Source organism: Micrasema longulum, unplaced genomic scaffold (assembly GCF_059751315.1).
Source record: "Micrasema longulum isolate JH-2025_06_02 unplaced genomic scaffold, ASM5975131v1 h1tg000692l, whole genome shotgun sequence".
Taxonomy (NCBI): Eukaryota; Metazoa; Arthropoda; class Insecta; order Trichoptera; family Brachycentridae; genus Micrasema; species Micrasema longulum.
Window position 1 is genome coordinate 645,435 of NW_028277888.1, and position 20,679 is coordinate 666,113.

The 20,679-nt window shown below is 31.8% G+C and overlaps 1 protein-coding gene across 2 annotated transcripts in view; it reads right to left on the reverse strand.

Annotated features, from left to right (window-relative positions):
• Positions 1 to 257: 257 nt before the first annotated feature.
• Positions 258 to 20,679, reverse strand: part of LOC148279624 (uncharacterized) — a 199,718-nt gene continuing 179,296 nt past the window's right edge. For both annotated transcript variants that reach the window (XM_088229673.1, XM_088229674.1), the window contains 6 exons: positions 9,817 to 9,950; positions 7,140 to 7,278; positions 5,897 to 6,111; positions 4,901 to 5,101; positions 3,236 to 3,469; positions 258 to 3,021 (listed from right to left, as the gene is read on the reverse strand). In XM_088229673.1, the coding sequence (XP_088085799.1) occupies positions 349 to 3,021; positions 3,236 to 3,469; positions 4,901 to 5,101; positions 5,897 to 6,111; positions 7,140 to 7,278; positions 9,817 to 9,950 (3,596 nt within the window). In that variant the 3' untranslated portion in view covers positions 258 to 348. The remainder of the gene's footprint in view (positions 3,022 to 3,235; positions 3,470 to 4,900; positions 5,102 to 5,896; positions 6,112 to 7,139; positions 7,279 to 9,816; positions 9,951 to 20,679) is intronic.

The window sequence follows — 20,679 nt, forward strand, 5'->3', positions numbered from 1 at the left end:
CCTAACAAGGCAAAACAAATTTTGTTTTTGTGTTTAAAAATAAGATAAAGTAGACTCAAATCAGTGTTTGATTTTAATTTTTAAATTATAATATGAAGTTTTACTTAATAAACACCAAGTCCATAAATAAATAATTTGTAAATGATTCCGTTTTTGTCGTACTCTCCTTCAATTATTAATTAAATGCCATTTTTACAAAAATTAACAGACGATGATAATAATTAAATTGCGGTGCAAGTAGTTAAACTTAAAAATTAATTATTTTTTGAGCAAATATACAGATGTCATGTCTTTATTTATAATACAATAAAATATTTACTATTTTGCAAAAATCTTAATCTACATGACTTATAAATCATCAAGCGCGGCTAATCTTCCACGGGGTGAAATTATTGAAATAGGTCGTTTCGTTTCTTTATCTTCTTCTGTCCTCGAAGCATTCATGTATTCTGGTTCCTCTTTTCCGAGTCTCTCTTGCAATTTTTTTAAGGCTGAAACTCTCCTAAAACTCCCGAAGAAAACGGAATTTGTTTCTATACTTTCTCCTCCAGATTCACTTCTGGCGTCACCAAGAGATTCTAAATCATCCGTATCAGATACGATGTCTTTCATATTTTCGTGTTTATCTCTGACTTGTAAAACAAACCTGCCTTTTTGTCTCGACTCGTTTGAATCGGAACTTAAGTACCCCGAATCTTCAGTTTTGTGATGTTTAGTATGTTGATTTCGCTTTGGCCTGTTTCTTGTAGAACGCCTTAGTGGTCGTTTCATACTAAAGTTATCTCTTTCTTTAATTTGTTTAGAACTCTTGATGATGCACTCATCTCCTTCATCTATTGGTTTGAATGATCTGTGATAAACTTCATCGTATTTGGAATAGTTTTCGTAGTTAGGATCGGATGGTAGATACGTAGAGTCTGGTGCTCGATTATAATTGTAATCCATACTTCTAAATGTCGTGTAATTTCTTATGGTTTTGTTTACTTTTGGAGCATGAATTTTAGGGGTGTAAAGACTATCTTCGGAATAATGTATGTTTCTTTGAGCAGGCTCAGATCTGGTAATTCTGAAGTTCAATGAAGACGTATTTGATTTATCATTTACACGATTATCCTTATTTGGCAAATGGACTCGATACGTGTTTTGATTATTCCAAAGATTTTCTGATTTCTTTCCTATGGCAATTTTCGGGGGCAAGGCAGGTTTAGTTTCTTCCTTTTTCTCTAAAAAAATTTCGCTAAGTGATCTAAAGCTTGAACGTTTTACACTAGCGGGATTGAAAACACAATTTTCGTAACTTGCTTCCGGAGTCCCGAGTAATATGCCAATTCTTTCATTTTGCGTATAAAATGGTGATTTGAAAGACATTTCACGTGGAGGTGTGTTATAGTTTAAACCTTGAAAATTGTGTGGATATTCTAAATTTTCTGTTGTTTCCAATCCCGTTAATGACTTTGTTTTAAAACTTCCTGATGATCTTAAGAAAAATTTCTCGACATTCCTAGAGTTATCAGAAATGTTTATATGAGATACGTTACACAGTTTTAATTTTTCAGGCTTTCTATCAAGAGTATCCGGATCAAAATTGTCGTTATCTTTGATATTTCTTCTCTTAGTAGGACTATCTACCTTTATAACTAATTGGCCCGGTTTTGTTTCGGGTTCAGTGTATTTGATATTCAAACTTTGATTTGACGTTGACATGTCGGAATCGCTAGCCGATGATATTGTATTTACATAATCGTTAATATATACCTCACTCACTAAATTCGTTCTCTGTATTGCATAACTCCGGGGTTTTGTTTTTTCGTCCTCTAATATTCGTTTACTGATATTTTCTAGTGCTTCGCATGTAGAGTCAAGTCCTTGATAACTTCTAGATAGTCGAGAATTCATTTCATAAATCTTTTTCATCGGCTCTAGTTCTTCCATGGCAATAATAGATGATCTGCGTTTGTGTGTTCGATGCATATCATGTTTGATGTCAACAAAATCTAAATTTGTCAATGAAGCGCGTCTTTTTGAACCGTTTCTCTCAAGACTGTCTGCTTCGAATTTGGATTTTGATTTTAACATTTTGAATGCTGTTCTTATTTCTGCCATCTCCGGTAATTTTATATCGGGTATACTCGTTTTAACAACTTTTGAAGTTTCTGGCATTACAACTTTTGGAATAACAGGTACAACTAATTTAGGAAGAAACGGTGTCGCAAATTCAGAAAAAGGTGAGGCAATTCTTGGTAAAATTGGATCTACTCTTCGGAATTGCGACAGTTCATTTATTACTGCGTTCATTTTTTGCTTTAACTCTGGCGGTATTAACCTAACAATCACATCTTCGTCTTTTTTCTTAAGCTCTACGGAAGTTCTATCTATGTTTTCTTCTTTTTTGGGTAACTTTATATCATCAGTTGAAACGGAACTCAATCTTTGAGGTGGGGCGGGTGGAGGAGGCATGTTTTTCCTGGATTTACTCAATGTCTTTTGTTGAATTGATTTGGTACTACTGCTACTTTTTTCCGAGTCAGATTTCCTATCAAAAGAGTTATTGACATCCTTTCCTTTTGATGGTTCTATAGATTTAGGTGTTCCTTTTATTTTTGTAACCGATTGATTTACGTATTGATAATCATCACCTTCACAGGACTCAATTAGAGGAACGTCATCTAACCATTTTTTCACTATGCTCTGTTTTGTGTTACTTGATACACATGATTTGCAGAATTTCTTTTCCGAAAGGGTCTTGTGATAGGTTTTATTATTTTTGTTAGACGTCATACAGCCAGGACAACCACTACAGAAGTTATTTTTCCGTCTGCTATTTTCTCTTTTGAGACTTAACGCTGTGTATTTAGATTTGAATAATTCTCCTGAAATACTTAAATCAATCGAAGGACAGAAATGTTCTTCCTTTATAGTTGGTAAAATTTGTACAAATCGTTTTGTTTTCATTTTTTCTTTAGCCAGTGTGATCACTTCTCTTATTTTTGTCAAAAACTCTATGGCAGCTGGAGGTGGGACCTGAAAACAAAAATATCATTTTTGTTATAAAATTTGAAAATAAGAAATAAATTGGGGAAAATTATAGGAAAACATCAAATAATATGATCAAAAATTATGTACATAAAGAAAAGTTAAATTGAACTATGTAGATACCTAGTCTGAAAACTATTCATTATTGGGCTTTATCAAGAAATATATAAACACACCAGTAATAAGGTCATTTGTACTCTACCTTCAGCATCTGTGGTTCCAGGAACGCGGGATTGAAGTACAGCTTCCGCCTGGTGTTGCCCTGAGGAGGCAGAGCTGGAGTCCTTTCCATAGTATGGTCAGCCTCGTCCACAATGGCTACGTGTAGTTCCGGTCGTCTCTCAGCAATGGCCTGCTGCAGGGGAGTCATGTAACTGGACACGGGACATGGATGCATAACGGCGATGGCCACGCGGTGGACAGTCACATTGGTGGGCTAAAACAACGACATTTTATTCATTTATAATTTTAAATACCGTTTGGGTTATAAGGTTAGGTTGCTCCCATTGACACTCAAAGACATTGTCCTCATATGTGAATGTGGATTGGGTTTTCATATTTTGTGGTTATAAAGTTGATTATTAGGTCTTCACTAGGTTGGATAGGTCGTCGATAGGTCTTGGATAGGTTGATGCTAGGTTTTTCTCTCGAAAAGCGTGACTTAAATGTTGGTAAATGCCTGAATCAAGGCGTCTGATAAACTGCGAACTTGGCTAGTGGAGAGGTGGTGGCGGCTCTAGTTTGCCCGATCAGACTTAGTTCCCCTGGTCTATTAATAAGCTAATGAACTAACATACCCTATCAGCGTTAGAATAGGGAAAATTAGATTGATGGTGACAGACAAATTGACTATATTGACTGAGTTGTACTGACAGTGATAGGGGGTATTAAAAGCAATAAACTTAAATTCTTAATAACGCGTATCTTTTATAAACTATGAATATTTTTTTGTAAGTGTATATTTGTTCATAAAAGGTTAAATTTGTGGATCTGAAAAGAGGCCACAACACCTCTAAACGCTGCATTCTAAACATAAATAAAAAAGACAATTTCATTTTTGTAATTAGCGGGATCTTTTTATGTTTTTTTAATTAAACTATTTACAGAATGCTAAAAGTTGGGTATTTAAGTAAGTTTGTTGTATGAAAAACTAATATCATATTTATTCCCTTAATAAGAGATGATATTGAAAAAACATTTTATAATTAAATCTTAAATGTGGGATGAATTAACACTCGTTCAGCAACACAAATTAACTGTATTGTCCCATTTGTATCAACCGCCTTTGGTAAAAACAATATAATGTAATTGCTCCAAAAATATTTAATGATTTATTACCAAATATAAAAGACTCAAAATGTAAAACAAATTTCAAAATAATAATAACTGCACATATAAATAGAGTAGCGAGAGATTTTTTTGAAAAATATATATAAATCAAAACACGTAGTACTTTTTATAATTGGTACACATATTATTTTTTATGTATTTCATTGCTTTATATTGTTTTTTTATTATATATTTTACTATATTATTTTTGTTTAAGTAACATGAATGATTGGCACATATATATACTTTAAATTTGCATAATAACGATTTTTAATTTCTTACATTTGATTAGCTAGGCATCTATAATTAAGTAGTTTTAGTTTTTCTTTTTTATGTTATTCTTTTATTAGAATAGGACTACTTATGCTCTAAAGATAAAAAATCTCCATCTTGGAACAGGCTGAGCCATGTTAGATGGAGACTATTTTTTAGTTTTATAAAGATTCCCTGTTATTAAGTATGTATACATTTTTTTTGCAATAAATTTATGAAATAAATAAAATAAATAAATTTTACTGTAATACGATTGTTATTCTACCTTGATGTTATCGTACTGTTCTTCTTTTTCCTCGTCATCTCGATCGTTTCTTCTGTTGAGGGAGTCTGTTCTGGAAGAAGATTGAGATGAATAGGCTCTGGAAATGGAGTCGTCTTTCTCACTATGAACGTCGCAGGAGGATCTTCTGTTTTCTTTCAGAAAAGCGTCCAATGATAGAAGCGGGTTGGTTTTTGTATTTGGCTGCAAAAAAAATAATAAACATGAATTCCTATTTCATGTCCCTTTCATCTTTCGTAATTCTAAAAAAACCTAACATAGTGTGTGTAATTTAGGAATGTAAGTGTTTGTCAGGTTCAATATGTTTCTGTCGCGTTTAAGATACATGTACCTACCTAAGTTTAAATTGGAGTTGAAGACATTAAAAATAAACGGTTAATTTAAATAATTATTGCTGATTTACTTTGAAACACTTTTGTTTCCAGGATTTCTATCTTTTAAAACGATTTTTAACCTAAAAACTGAATACGACAAAGCAGAAAACATTATGGTCTTTATGTTTTCATTAAATATTTACTAAAAATGTGGAGAAAATATCGGAATACCGGGTTTCCGATATTTGGAATAATTGTAATATCGAAAAAAAACCGGTATTAGAAAAATGGTATGATGGTCTATGGTCTACCTTAGAAGATAAACCACTAGTCAAATTGGATGAATTGTTCAAGAAACACGATTTTATGGTTGTGTGATTTCCAAAACATGATAACTTTTGATCCAAATGAAATATTTTCAATCGATAAAGAACTTTCAATTATTGAAAAAAGTTGACTTCCGTGTTTTATCCTCTAAGGTACAGATATATAATAACCAAATTGCAGTTCAGTGGTACTGTAGTGACTTAAAGGTCACAAGTCCAAGGTTCAAATCCCACTTGCCTTCGGACTACTACTTTTCGGAAATGATATAAAAATTTTACATTTGGGTAAATAATAAGAATTCATTCTATATATTTTTTTATGTAAACATTGTTCATACCATGTCTATGACAGAATGATCCTCTATCTTCTGGTCAACTCTGGAACCGAGTCTCATCTTCCTGGCTCTCAGGTACATGAAGAGCGCCCCCGCATACAACAGAGTGGCCACTAGCGCACACAGCAACAGGGGGGCGCCCATGCCAGGTCCTGTGCCCCAAGGGGGGCTCTCGGTATCGGGACTGGCCCCCAGAGAGAAGAACACCTCACTCATGTCTGGAAACATATTAAAGTATTGATCAATTTTATTAAAAAACAACTTTTCTTTTAAAAAGTATGATATTCTTTTGCGTATTTTGATTAATGTATATTAGATAGATTATTTATTGCAATTTGCCTCTTAAAATTTTACGTGAAAATTATTATTGGAAGTGTATATTATTATAGAAATAAAGGATAAGTGTACTCAAATCACGCGTATGGACGAAAAAGGTGTATAACTACTGGCATTAAACAAAATATTGTAAATGCCTTGACTTCCATATTTAAGGTATTCTCCATCCCTGTTGTAATTTGTTAAATATTGAAATATTTCATAAATATATACGTACGCAAAGAAAGTTAAATCCATTTTTTCCTTAATACTAAAGCTATATAAGGAACATTATAAAGTCCAAAAAAAATATATTTATATTTTGATTTTAAATAATCTTGTATGGAGTGAACCGAGTGAACAAACAGATGTTTCTTTATAAATATGGAGCCAGACGGACCTCGCGCCACTTTAGGTATTGTAGATATTTTTTAAAAACATCTTCGAGTGTTTTTCTTGTTAAATTAGTAGTGTGAAATATAAAAATGATAATTATCAAGTTGTCCAATTTAATTAATTCTTTGAACCATTTCTTTTTTTTCCATTAGGAATAAAGATAAACAATAAAAATAATGTGACCTCTCTAGGGTTTACCAGTGCCAAGGACACTTGACAATATACTTTTAAAAATATTTTTACGTTTATTGCTTTCTTAAGTTACCTTATATTACAATTAGTATGATATATAAGTTTATATTATAAAGTAATATTTACACTTACTTTAATTACATATCTTTTTACAATATCTGACACTTCACATAAAATTTCTTTTTGAATTCATTCAAACTCTTTCCATAATAAAAATAAGGTTCAACCACTTGATTACCGCTTTTGAATTTTAGATTACAAATTAAAAATATTCCGGTAAATTATAAGGAGACAAACATTTGTTTCTTATTTTCGTATAGTTATTTTGTTGGTTCTTTCTTACCATTCGGAGTTTCTGGCGCAGTACCAGATACCCTGAAGGCAGCACACGGCATGAGGAGACGTGGCCCCACCCAACAAGCCAACCTCACCAGCACCGCCCTTCCTGTTAGGCGCTCCCGACTAGGTTCACTTCCCCGCCACTGGAATAATTTGATCCGCTCATTTAATATAAGAAAAAAACATTTACAGCACAAGTGGTATTTTTTTTATTTTTTTTACATTTTTTATCAAAGATACAATTTTACGTTCACTTTGCCCAGCTAACAAGGGTACATACCCCGTTCCAAGCTAGGCAATTACAATTTTATATATTATAATAGTTAACAAATTAATAAAAAGCACAGACTAATAAAATATAAACTTATTCGTGTACACATTTTGATACATATGCATACACACGTACACATAAATACATATATACACACATATATACACATGTAAATACACACACACGTACATACACCCTTGCGCATACACATACATACATTTATAAAACATAGACAATTTATTTATAAAGCGAAACTTAATGATTGCCATCTGTATATATATTTTTTAAAATTATTATTTTTTTCATATTTTATTTTTGACATCCAGTAAGAATTTCCAATCCGCAGCATGCATCAACCTTTCTGACTCCCTACGACCAATGTCATGAAATAGCGAGATCAATACCTTCCGCAACTAGACAACACTCCCGTCTTTTCACGATTCTGGCAAAAGGTTATGGACCTTTTTGCCTACGTAATTGTCTCGATGCCAGAATAGTGTTGACCCCTTCACTTAGTATCAGATCCCTATTAGAGTATCTTGTATTATGGTTGTGGTCTCTATGTCTCTATTTATGTGTGTAACCACTACCGTTCTCAATATGTACTGTCGAATAATATTTAGTACTCTGAATTCTTTGAACACCAAGTCACTTGGATAGCGAAATGTTATTTTCAAAATTACTCGGGTTAAAAATTACTGTGCAATCGGTACCGGTTCAAGGGTGGTTTTTGTGCAGACTCCCCAACCAATTAGACCGTAAATCAACACAGAATTTGCCAGTGCATGATATAGGTATTTCAAGTCGGGAACTTTAAGTATATTAATTTCTAAGTGGCATGAATAAATGTATCAAGCGCTATATATGATACTAGCCGACCCGATAGACGTTGTCGTGCCTGAACGTTGGCTTGCCTTGGAAAAATACTTTTCATTGATAATTAGGTACCTAGATACTTGTTTGTGATTAAATTCCAAAACTAAAAATTGTTTATACTACAACAATATTTAATTTAACTAGGTACTTGTTTATAGTCGAATTCCAAAACATAAATTAAATATTTTTTCCAAATATGACATTCTTTTTGCAAACGTCAAGCTCAGGTCGTCTCACCAACAAAGGGGTGTACTTATGCAGGAATACGATTTTGAAAAATGTGTTGAATTTAATATTATTTTAGTATTACCTACCAAAAATCCAATAAAAAGAATTAAATGGGTAGAAATTATAAGGAATTTAAGGAAGGAATCTGATTGAGATCCACCAAACACAAATGTTGTCGGTAAACATTTAAAACACACTTTTTTTATACACAAAAAAAACAACATCTTTCCCTTTTTTTGCAAATGCATTCTCCTCGAATGCAACCCTGGTAGATTGATGAATAAAACATTTATGCTTCTAACTTTTTTTTACATATTCGATTGGAGATTTTAATCTACGAACACGCACAGCGCAAAGATCTATATTTCTCTGAAAACCACGTAAATCGGTTAAGCCGTTTAGGAGGAGTACGGTGACATTATACGTACAGATAATTATATATATAAAGATGACAACAAAAATAAAAAGAAACTAGCGATCACGATGTAAACAATGTTTTTTATATATTTCCTGGCGTTCTGTACTATGCAACATTATAATTATTACTATTATCTTTATTATCTTCTTCTTATCATATTCTTATTATAATTATTATCTTCTTCTTATCGTTCCTCTCCCCAATGGAGGTTGGAAATCATCATTGCGATTCTCACTTTGTTGGCAGCTGCCCTGAACAAGGACTGAGTGCTGCAATGGAACCAGTCGCGCAAGTTCTTAAGCCAAGAGATGCGCCTTCTACCTGCACTGCGTCTTCCTTCAATCCTTCTCAGAAGAATGAATTGTAAAATGTTATATTTTTCGCCTCTCATCAAATGCCCAAAGTACTCAAGTTTTCTTTTCTTTATGGTCTTCAGTACCTCTTTATCTTTTTCCATTCATCGGAGAAGATCGTCGATTCGGACTCTATCCACCCAGGAAATTTTTAATATCCTCATGTAGCACCACATTTCAAAGGCTTCGATCTTTTTTGAAGTGTTTTGGGTGAGTGCCCACGTTTTGACGCGGTAAAAAAGTATTACTATAGATAACTTGTTTAGCTGCGTTTTCGTAATATAATATTACAAGGTTACTTTAAAAAGTGAAACATTGAATATCATAATAGTGAGTTATTTTAAAACCATTTTACAATAGAGTTATTTCAAACTCGTTGAAAATGGCAGGCATATATATTTTTTTTTAATGTACAGTATGGTTATATAAAAAACCAGGTCAGGAATCAAACCGCAAACGCTCTGACTTAAACCAAAACGAGATCATAAATTAAGTTGTCTTAATTTATTTCATACTTTTTCTATGACTAATTTACCATTAAAAATGTTTTTCCTTCATCCCTGTACAGACTAAAGGGTACATCGTTATCTGTAGCTTCCCGAAGACCACTCCACCCTGTTTTAGTTAAAAACTGCGCACTGGAAACGGCGCAAACAGCTTTTTCAATATCTGCAAAGAAAAAAAAAATTGTAATAATATTTTTTTTGTTAAGTAACATTTTCGTTTCTTTACCTACAACATTTTTCGGTAAAGATTTCTCTGGATTTTTATTATGTAGTCTACCTATCTCATCATCATTTTCCATATCCGCACCTAATGGTGTATAGGGCACTGAATTGGTACACCAATCGCAGCGTTCCTTGATCATTTTTGTTACATGAATGCAAGGTGATCAGTCTTACGCTTCAGTTACCAGCCCAGGGACTATGAAATATTCTAGTGTGAAAACACCCTTTTTAAATAAATATTTCATATCAACCATGTCCGGAATCGAACCCGAGACCTCTTGCATGGCAGGCTAACGCACTGACCATTACACCACGAGGCCGACAAATTTTGCCTATCTAGGTACAAACTATTTTAATGCAGACATCTTTATGTGTAGATCAAAATAAACAAATACATGACTACGTACTAATAAATTTATTTTACAATTATGCAATTTGAATTATCCTTCTTTTTATGAAATCGATTTCAACAAATTTTCTGATCTCTCTTTAGAAATCCGGGTCATGGCTTTACAATGTTCGGGTATTTTACAAGACACAAAAATTTGACATTTCTTCGCCTTTGTGATAGATTCCACGACCTATCCTCTTGTTGGACTCTCCTTTATTTTAACGGGAAGTTAAAATTTATCTTAAATTTTATCTACAAAGTAAATTTAAGTTTTAAGCATGGAATTTTTTTTAAATATCGATATTAGTTTAAACCACAGATATATTAAATACCCTAATCAGTGGTTTAAACCATCTCGATAAGTACCGATGAAGATAGCGTCCATAATCGCGGCGCCGCCGCCGGTAGATTAGGAGTTTTCCTTTGAACAATAATATTTCATGAACCTCATTCAATATATTTATAATTAGAAAAGTATAATAAAACAAAAAACACTATTGTCAAAAATACATTATTTAGTATAAATACAGGTCAGTAAAGTTAAGTGCTTGCGAATTATGTGGGTATGCATAGGTCAAGTATTGTCATAACTTCCACATCCTTTTACCCACCCACTGTTCACTTCCCACCTCAGTATCCTTTGATCATCCGCCACATTAAGACCTCGTGTCGTACATTGCGCATTTATTTCGTTGAATGTGTGTCGCATTATAAAACTTTGTTTCCACCAACCACCAGTATTGCGATCCAGAGTAAGGCCTGCCATCGTGTTAGTGCCGCTCGCACGTGTCAAGTCGGATCTGACAAGTCCATCAAGAATGAAGATGAGGTTAGTGGCGTCTCTTCCTAATACAACTCATTTACTGGGGCTGTGACCGATTGACACTGCATAGCGCATGTCGAGGATACTCACTTATTTTGAATTTGATTACAGTTCACTCCGCTCAATAATATCGTAGAAGCCTTAGGGCTTCGCCCTCGAATTTTTTAAATTTACAATATTCGAAATCTATCAAACTTCCCCATTGTATCAAAATGACTTACTTATTTCCGAATTCATCAATATGTTAATGGTAACTTTATTTATATTTTGCAGGCTGGATCGCGTTAGTCATATAAGTCGCGTTATAATTTTTAATGAATCAATCAAGGTAATAATATATGGTGTCTGGTATTAAAGCATTCGAATGAATACCGCAAAGTAAAAAATAATCATTCAAACGTGCATTAACTCAAATTGGATCCAAGTTATTTCGGAAATTGTAGAGTAATGACTATATTACACGGATAAGAAAACTCATCAGATTGTCTGATTTCGAAACATTGCGTGTAGCGTAATGCACAAATAGGTTAAAACTGTCGATGCGAATGCCAAATTTTTGAATACGTCCTAAAAATAACAATATTTTATTTTTCACTTATCTCCGGGTTTATGAAACACCATGTAAAAATTTGGAATAAAGCTGCCATTACATGTTGGACATGCCTTAATCAGCTACACCCGCCTACCACAAGCAATACATACTTTTAACATCCTGTAATTATTTTCATGACTAAAAAATTGTGTTGCTTTTAATTGCCAAATATCTCCTTATTGTTTTTATGTATATTTTATTTTTACTTTTTATGTTTATTCATTTACATGTGTTTTATTTTTCTTATTAATACTAGTATTTACACGTATGTTTAATTTTGTAGTTAGAAATGGTATATTCTCTAATTTATTTTTTTCTTCAATTTTTAATTATTAACGATATATTTTCAAATTTATATTTATGCTTCAATTTTTATTATTATCGGTATGTTTTCCAATTTATATTTTTGTTTAATTTCTTAATTACTTATGCTCTATTTTATAATGTGTATTTATGTTTCAATTTTTATTATTATTGGTATGTTTTCTAATTTATAATAATTATGTCTTATTTCTTTACTATAAATGGCGTATTTTCTAATTTATATTTTTGATTCAATTTTTTTATTATTACCTGCATCTTTTCTAATTTATGTTTATATTGATTTTTTCTAATGTTATTATTATTCTTTGAATTTATTAAGCATCATTTAAAGAAACTCTGTACATTTTAAAACTGTGAAATATATAAATAAATAAAATAAATATATCTCTATACAACAGCGGTTCCTTAAAGGTGTTTTGCTTCCACTTCCATTCCCCTTCACAGAAGGGTCACAGAGGCTCCTAGAATTAGGGCGTATTGTAGAAAAAGCAGTCAACGTCGCGACGCCGGGGCTTTCATCGATAAATAGCGTCAACTTTGAAAAACCTTTGAAAAATGTCATCTGCAAGTACAGAATCTATTCGCAAATTAGACCAAATCAATAATATGAACTGTGTCAAAGTATAAGAATTTGAGAGACAAACCAAAAGTCTGGTTATGTAAAAAGCGGACACAACCAAAAAGCATGTTTGGCAAGACATATGAATGTGAAATGGGCTAGGAATGTATGTCAGGATAGGCGTGTGAGCCGGCCCATCCTCTGAACCTACCCTTACGGGGAAATGACGTGATGGTAGTAGTAGTAAGAGTAGATTTATAAATATAATAATTCCCTTTCCACACCTAATGGAGCATAGGGTACTGCATTATTACACCAAGGGTGTATCTGGATCATTTTTGTTACATGAAGATAAAATGATCAGTCTCACGCTTCAGATACCAGTCCACGAAATATGAAATATTAAATACCTTTTTTAATAAATATTTCATGTCAAACATGTCGTAAATACAAACGGGAATGAAAGGCAAACGCGCTGACCACTGCACCATGAGGCCAGGGTAGATTTAATGTGTTAAAATAAAAAATCATTTAGTTAAACATTAATTTAACATATTCAAATAGAGTTGGAGAACGATTTACAGAAAACAATATGAAGGTCTATGCATTTAAAGGGCTTATGACTTATCATTGGTTGAAAAAATTAAATTAACTTAAAAATCGAAGAATAATGTTAGACCAGTTATTTTTATTCAAATTAATAAATAATAAAATTGATTCTCCAAACCTACTTGAAAGACCATTCCGTGTGCCATCTAGACCGACAAGACAAAATCTTTTGTTTTACACTGAAAACGCGTCAACAAACTATTTTAAACAATCTACAATGCCTAGAATATGCGACCAATATAACAATATATTTACCGAGGCTGATATTTTTTGTGACAATGTATGTAAATTTAGGTCAAAAGTTATAGAAATTCTGAGAGAAGCAGATATTTAACTTTATTATTAAATACATATTTTTTCATTTCGTTTCTTTTACATTTAATATATTAAACATAATTTAAATTATTGTATTAAGTGTAAACAATTTCTTTGGTGTGTGCATGAGTTTCTTACACTAATATACAAAGAAATTGGCCATATATGTGTACATACTGTTTGTTTACCTAATAAAATAAATAAATTAAAAATATGGAAACATAATATTCTGATTATAATTGTAAATCCATATTTCTTCGATTCCTCCATTTGTTGATTTTCTAGAAGTTAAATAGCTGAACATAGGCAACATGGTAAATGTTACTCTGTTTGTATTTAGACAAGAGTTTTTTTATTGTGTATGCAGACAATTAGTAGAATTCCATATTTAATTTGGTAATGTATCCGAATTAAAACAAGTTTATAGGATTAAAATTCTACTTTATTTTTTATAAAATATACCCTTTGTACCCTTAGTATTCTAAGGGTACAAATTCTACTTTATTTTTTATAAAATGTACTAAGGGTACAAAGGGTATATTTTATAAAAAGTAAAGTAGAATTATAATCCAATAAACTTGTTTTATTTTGGACACATTACCAAATTAAACAAGAGTTTCTGTTTAGAATTCTGTAATTTCTGACTAACTTTAAGTTCCATTTTCCGACCCGTATAATACTTACAGTTATATTTTCGAACCGCCTAGCTTTGATTTCGTTTAACCGAACTTTCACAATTACAGCGAAAATTTCCATGTTGGCGAAGATGTGCAATTAGTTCTTAAATTTATTACCGATACTGGGCGATGGGACGCGGACTTGATGGAAAGGGAGGTATCGACAGCTCAACGGTTATCAAAATTATGGGGTATGTTTTTTAAAATTTTCAATTATGTTACAATTTGAAAGCATGCGGTTATTCAATCAACCATCTTAAACATTTCGGGAAGATGAGTATGGAATTTATATTGACAGATATTTTAACAGAGATGATGATACTTTTTGATCAGGGAATATCGTTATATCGTTGGCAAACATAAACACTCCAAAATATTATCAGCACCAAATACAAAACAAACCACAGCACTACACACTGCCAAAGAAGAAGTACGGTGGTAAAAAAAATGTATTTGTTAATGTATAATATTATAAAGTTAAGCCAAAGTATCGTATTATTATCGCTATGATTTTATAAACTTCTGCGATTTTAAAATATTCCGCCTGTGACGTCACAAGTTTTCTCGGTGAGTTCTTCTAATTGGTGAGTTGGCTTCCCGTAAATCGGTCACAAAATTCTATCATTGGTTGATTCGGAAGAACTAGTGACGTCGTTTAAATCAACTATTTTTTTTTCATACATTTTCAAGAAACTTCCCCATACAATGAGGAAGTTCAGTGACTTTTTAAATTTTTTTATTTGTTAATCAACTATTAAACTAAGCCCAAATTTATTTTATTTTATTTTTATATATCGTTTAATCAGCGGTGTGATTTTGTAAAGTTTTGAATTTCTTAAATAACTCCGCGTGTGACGACAGAGGTTGTTCTCTATTAGTTCTTTGGATTGGTTCGTTTACGGTAAGCCAACCGGATATCCTTCACAGCTTTCATATCATTGCATTGGTTAATTCATATGAACCAGTGACGTCAACCAAAGTAGTACGTTTTTATAAAAAAAAAAAAAAATATTTTTTTCGTACATTTTTTTTTAAACTAATAAATTTCATAAAGGTCACATGTTTAAAAAAATTCTATACAGATCTACTTTATACATCTAGTAAATGTTATAACTGTAACTTTTTATATCGAGTTTATGTTTGAATTTAAAGCTTGCCAAAACTGATTTCAACCAACAAAACTGTATTTTTTTATTTGACTCGACTGAGTAATTGATTATGATTAACTAATCATAATTTTTAATGTTGAAATTTAAGGGGGAGCAAGGCTTCCTTCACAATTTCATCGGCCATTTTGCTTCCCGGAATTCCACGGTGTGATGGAATTCTTTATTTGAAAATGAATTATTTAAAGTTTTTGAATTCAACCATAAACAAGTAACTAGGTATCTACCTACCAATGCAAAGTTACACTATCTATTTTACGTTTATCTGAACGGTTTTTACATGCTTTTACGACACAATCGGGCATTTTGGTTTCGAACTAAATGTTAAGCTCACTTCAAAACTCGGCTGGTGGTTAAAAAACTACTTAATACGCATTAAGCATGACTGAGCGTTTCGGCATGAGTTGAGTGTCATAATTTTAAAGGACTCAGGGTGCGTCTGTGTGTATTAAGCAGTCAATGATTTTTTTAAAACACCGAACCGGTTTCAATGGTTACGTAAAATAATCAAAAAGTAAAATTTTGTAAGTATACTTAATAATTTTTAATCTTAAGAGGAAGCACGGTCTGTTTTTCCTTCATAGAAACGTTTTACCGTATTTTCTCGACGGATTATGGCTCTAGAGCAGTGATTTTTTTACACGCTTTACGTATTTACCATTGACATGTCTCTATTCATTTTTTTTTATATGAAATTGTTTATTATAGGAACTAGAACCATCCAAAAACCCGTAAAATACCCGTTTTATCCGCTGTCTTCGGGCGCCCGGTACATAAATATGAAAACTATTTTTGGAAAAGGGAACGAAGAAAGAATTTAATATTAAATTTAAAATCGGTGCAGTTTTGAGGTGCGGAAAACGGGACAAAGAATCGTCGACTTTGTCTATTTAAGTTAGGCATAAAAGGTTCGACATTCAGTTATCTCTTTCAAACAGTGCAAAACAAACTGCAAAACAGTGACAGGTAAACAATGTTTGAATAGCTATTTATCTCAACTTTTTGTCACCACATATCCTCATAATTATGAAACATAAAAATAATAATGTAAACGTACATATTTCATTTGAACTAAATACAATAATTGATTTCAAACTTTCGATTGTGATAATTTAATCTATATGCGACTATGTATTATGTATAAGATTATCAATGTGGAGAAAAACAGAATCTCAAAACTCATTGTACAAGGGATCGAAGCTATACAATGAGTTACTTGAATAAATAAAGGAGATAGAAAAGATCGCAATATTTCAAATTAATTGGAAAAAAAATGTTATTGAGAAATTTTGATTAAAAAATTGTAATGTTATTAAAAATTTATATTAGTTCTTCAGATGTTATGAACTTACTTCAAAAGCATAAATAAATTAATAAATCTAGCAATAGCAAAGCATTCAGCTCGTTGTATACGAGTATATCTGTGACGAGTGTGAATGCCATTCTGTACCTCAGAGGCAGGCGGATGCAAATTCAGAATTTGAAGAAATGACATTTTGATTTTCGTATCCAGTTTATGATCATGCAAATTGATTTTGAAGAAATGTAAGCCTCATAATGAATGAACCAACGTATTGAGATACTGAATATACTAATTAATTTTATAAATTATTAGAAATCACTCATAGGAAGTAGATTCTTTAGGCTTGAGTTGAACATTTGACGTTTGGATTTGCATCCGTCTGCCTCTGAGGTACACAATTTATTACGATGTTTGGGACACGAACGAACTTGCGAATTGAAGTCACGCCTTACTATAGTCTCTCAAAAGAGTATATATCTATGTTATAAATCAGGCTAAGTCAGAAATTTTCAGTTGAATGAATACGATATCTTTTTTATATGTATCTCAAATCAATCACTGTTCGATCTTATACAAAATTGAATGATAATTCATGTGCTACTAACGCTAAAACTTTTACTGATGACTAGCGAATATGAGATTGCGTTAATTATGCACATAATATATTCATTTGCGATCTAATGAGATAGATAACTATTTTATTATTTGTGTATACACGATTTGTTGATCTTGTTTTTTTTTTCTATAGTGCAATCAGGTACTTTTGATATGTACATATATCTTGTTGATTATTTATACATCCTCCCAAGTCAGGTTCGCGTCCCGTAGTTTTGACACGAACTGCCGATGAACAGTGGACGTCCAAGACGTCGAGATCCTGATGCCTTGTAGAGTAGGCAAGCGTGGTTAACGCTCTCAGGAGGCATCCGCAGTACATGACCAAGCCAACCGCATCGCCTCCGTTTGATGACAAATGTCACCGGAGTTTTCTGCGTCCGTTCTCTTAATACTTCATTCCTTACAGTTAAACCACCGCACACCCTTTTTTATTTTTTTTTAAATAAATAAAAACATAATTAAATATTCTCTTCGTGTGAAATCACTACATATATCTAATTTGCCGACCGGTTTCAGAACATGACTATTCTTTTCTCAAGGCAATAAAATAGACATACAAACACTAACTACATTCGTGTTATTTGCAAGAAATAAAATATTTAGTGTAAGTTTATTTTAATGCCTCCAAAAAGGAACATTAATTTTAAACAACAATAACAATAAATATTAATTTTATTTTGTTAAAATAATGTTTCCTCACTGTCACCAGTGCCGAGGACACTCACATTTAAACTATCAATATTTTGAGTTTGTTCTAATTTTCGTAGACATGGACTGGATTTAACCACCTAGGGAGCTTTTTATTTATTTCTTTATTTTAATAGATAAACAAACAGTATGTACACAAATATTGCCAATTTCTTTGTATATTAGTGTAAGAAACTCATCCACAAACCAAAAAAAATGTTTACACTTAATACAAAAATTTAAATTATATTCAATATAATAAATGTAAAAGAAACGAAATGAAAAAATATGTATAAAATAACAATAATAAAGTTAAATATCTGCTTCTCTCAAAATTTCTATAATTTTTTACCTAAATTTACATACATTGTCACAAAAAATATCAGCCTCGGTAAATATATTGTTATATTGGTCGCATATTCTAGGTATTGTAGATTGTAAAAAATAGTTTGTTGACGCGTTTTCAGTGTAAAACAGAAGATTTTGTCTTGTCGGTCTAGATGGCACACGGAATGGAAGTCTTTCAAGTAGGTTGGGAGAATCAATTTTATTATTTATTAATTTGAATAAAAATAACTGGTCTAACATTATTCTTCGATTTTTAAGAGAGTTTATTCCATAGTACTGCATACTTTCAGCATGGTTAGAGAAATTAATGTTTAACCGGTAGTCGACCTGCTTAGATATTTTTTAGATAAACATACTACAACAGAGATGGAGAACATTTAAGAAAAGAGAATATGGAAGCCTAGACATCGTGAATTTGAGGTGAAAACTTATTTGTGCGAACCGCGTTTATTTACATTTTTGTTAGGCAGTGAATAAGTCTGATTTTTCGCGCTTCAAAGTGAAACGCTTATTCGGCTAAACTCGAAGAGGGCGAGTGAAAAGATCCAAGCAAAGCGTCGGTGGCCTCCGTGTCGTAACGGGAGGCTCCAGGTTCGATTCCCGGTGAAAACACAAAAATATAATGTGACTTTTTTTCAAGCCTGGGTTTTTTAAGCTGTAATTCACCACCGTTATAGGGTCTTCTGGCCTTCTGTGGTGCATAAAAAAAAGTAAGAAAAAAAAAAATTTAGCGCGTATACATTTTTTTGTATTGCAATGAATGCATTTGATCTATCCCGCTTTCCGTTAGCACAATTAAAAAAAGTTTGTCTCTAATACTAAGAAAATTTGAACGATAGATGTCAATTTTTATTTATACTTTGTTTTCCTATAATAGTTAGTACTTAACGCCACGTACCCATCCCCCACTGCGTCGCAAAACGCTCGCCACTATGGCCACTCGTTTAGGGCTATAACGTATTTTCTAATATGATACTAAAGTGTTTTTAAAGAGTTATTAAGTAACGTCGTTTGTGAAGTTAAATCTGTACAGTAATCCAAATGAGAGTACAACAAAATATGGAACTAGGTACAATGGATGATTTTTGTAGATATCTCGAATGATTTTATTTTAATTATCACAAGTTTAGTTTCTTTCTTAGACTATAATTATATGGAAGAATATATTTATTATTAATATTTAAAGCATCAACTTTAGTGTCAAACATTTTACTAAATGTTATTAAAGATTTGTATATAACCACTTACCGACTTTTCTATGTCTACCGGTTTCGAGACGTATTTGTCTCTTCGTCAGGACACCAATTAAACCAACATGCAAACATTGGATGTTGGTTTGCATGTTGGTTTAATTGGTGTCCTGACAAAGAGATGGGTACGTCTCAAAACCGGTAGACATAGAAAAGTCGGTAAGTGGTTATATATAAATATTTAATAACATTTTTAAAAAATATATTTACAAAAACTACACCAAAGTTCAACACATAATTGAGTAAGTACAAAGTTGATACATGAACACATTTTAAAATAATTAATAACATCCATAGTTTGTGTGTTTTTTTTTAATGTAAATAGTATTTATTTAAAAAAGCTATTCATAATAAGGAAACAATAATTAATTACCAAATAAACAATATTTCTTTTAGTCCTCTCCTGTCTTACTTCGAAAATAGTGATATCAAATTACCACCCGTGTAAGGAAAAAACGACTTGATTCATTGGGTCCACGTGTAGTATTTAGTGAACATAATAAAAATAAAAAAGGAATCAATTAATTAGTTACGTAAACCTTGACGTTTGAAGTTTGAAGAAGGTTGTTTGCTTTGAAACCGGTCGGTGGAAAAAAAAATAATAAAAAAATAGTATTTAAAAAGTTATTTTATTTATTTTATTAAATAGTTTTTATTTTTAAAAAATACGCGCGCAAATACTATATTATTTTACAAACAAGGTTAATATTAAATAATTCATCTATAGTACTAGACCCGATAGATAATCTACCTACAAATATTTTTTTTTATCAAATGCTCAGACACGATTGTACAGACTCAGATTTATTATACAAATTGTAGTTTTACTAATTGTCGTTTATTTAAAAAAGCTGTTTGAACACAAACTAAATGTTCAATAAGGAAGAAAATGATAAAATAGTAAAGAAAAACATTCAACTTTTGGGTCTTGATGTTAATCTTAAATCAAATTTTTCTGCACATTGTTCGTCAAAATCCAATACATAATATGTTAAAAGCAACGACGTT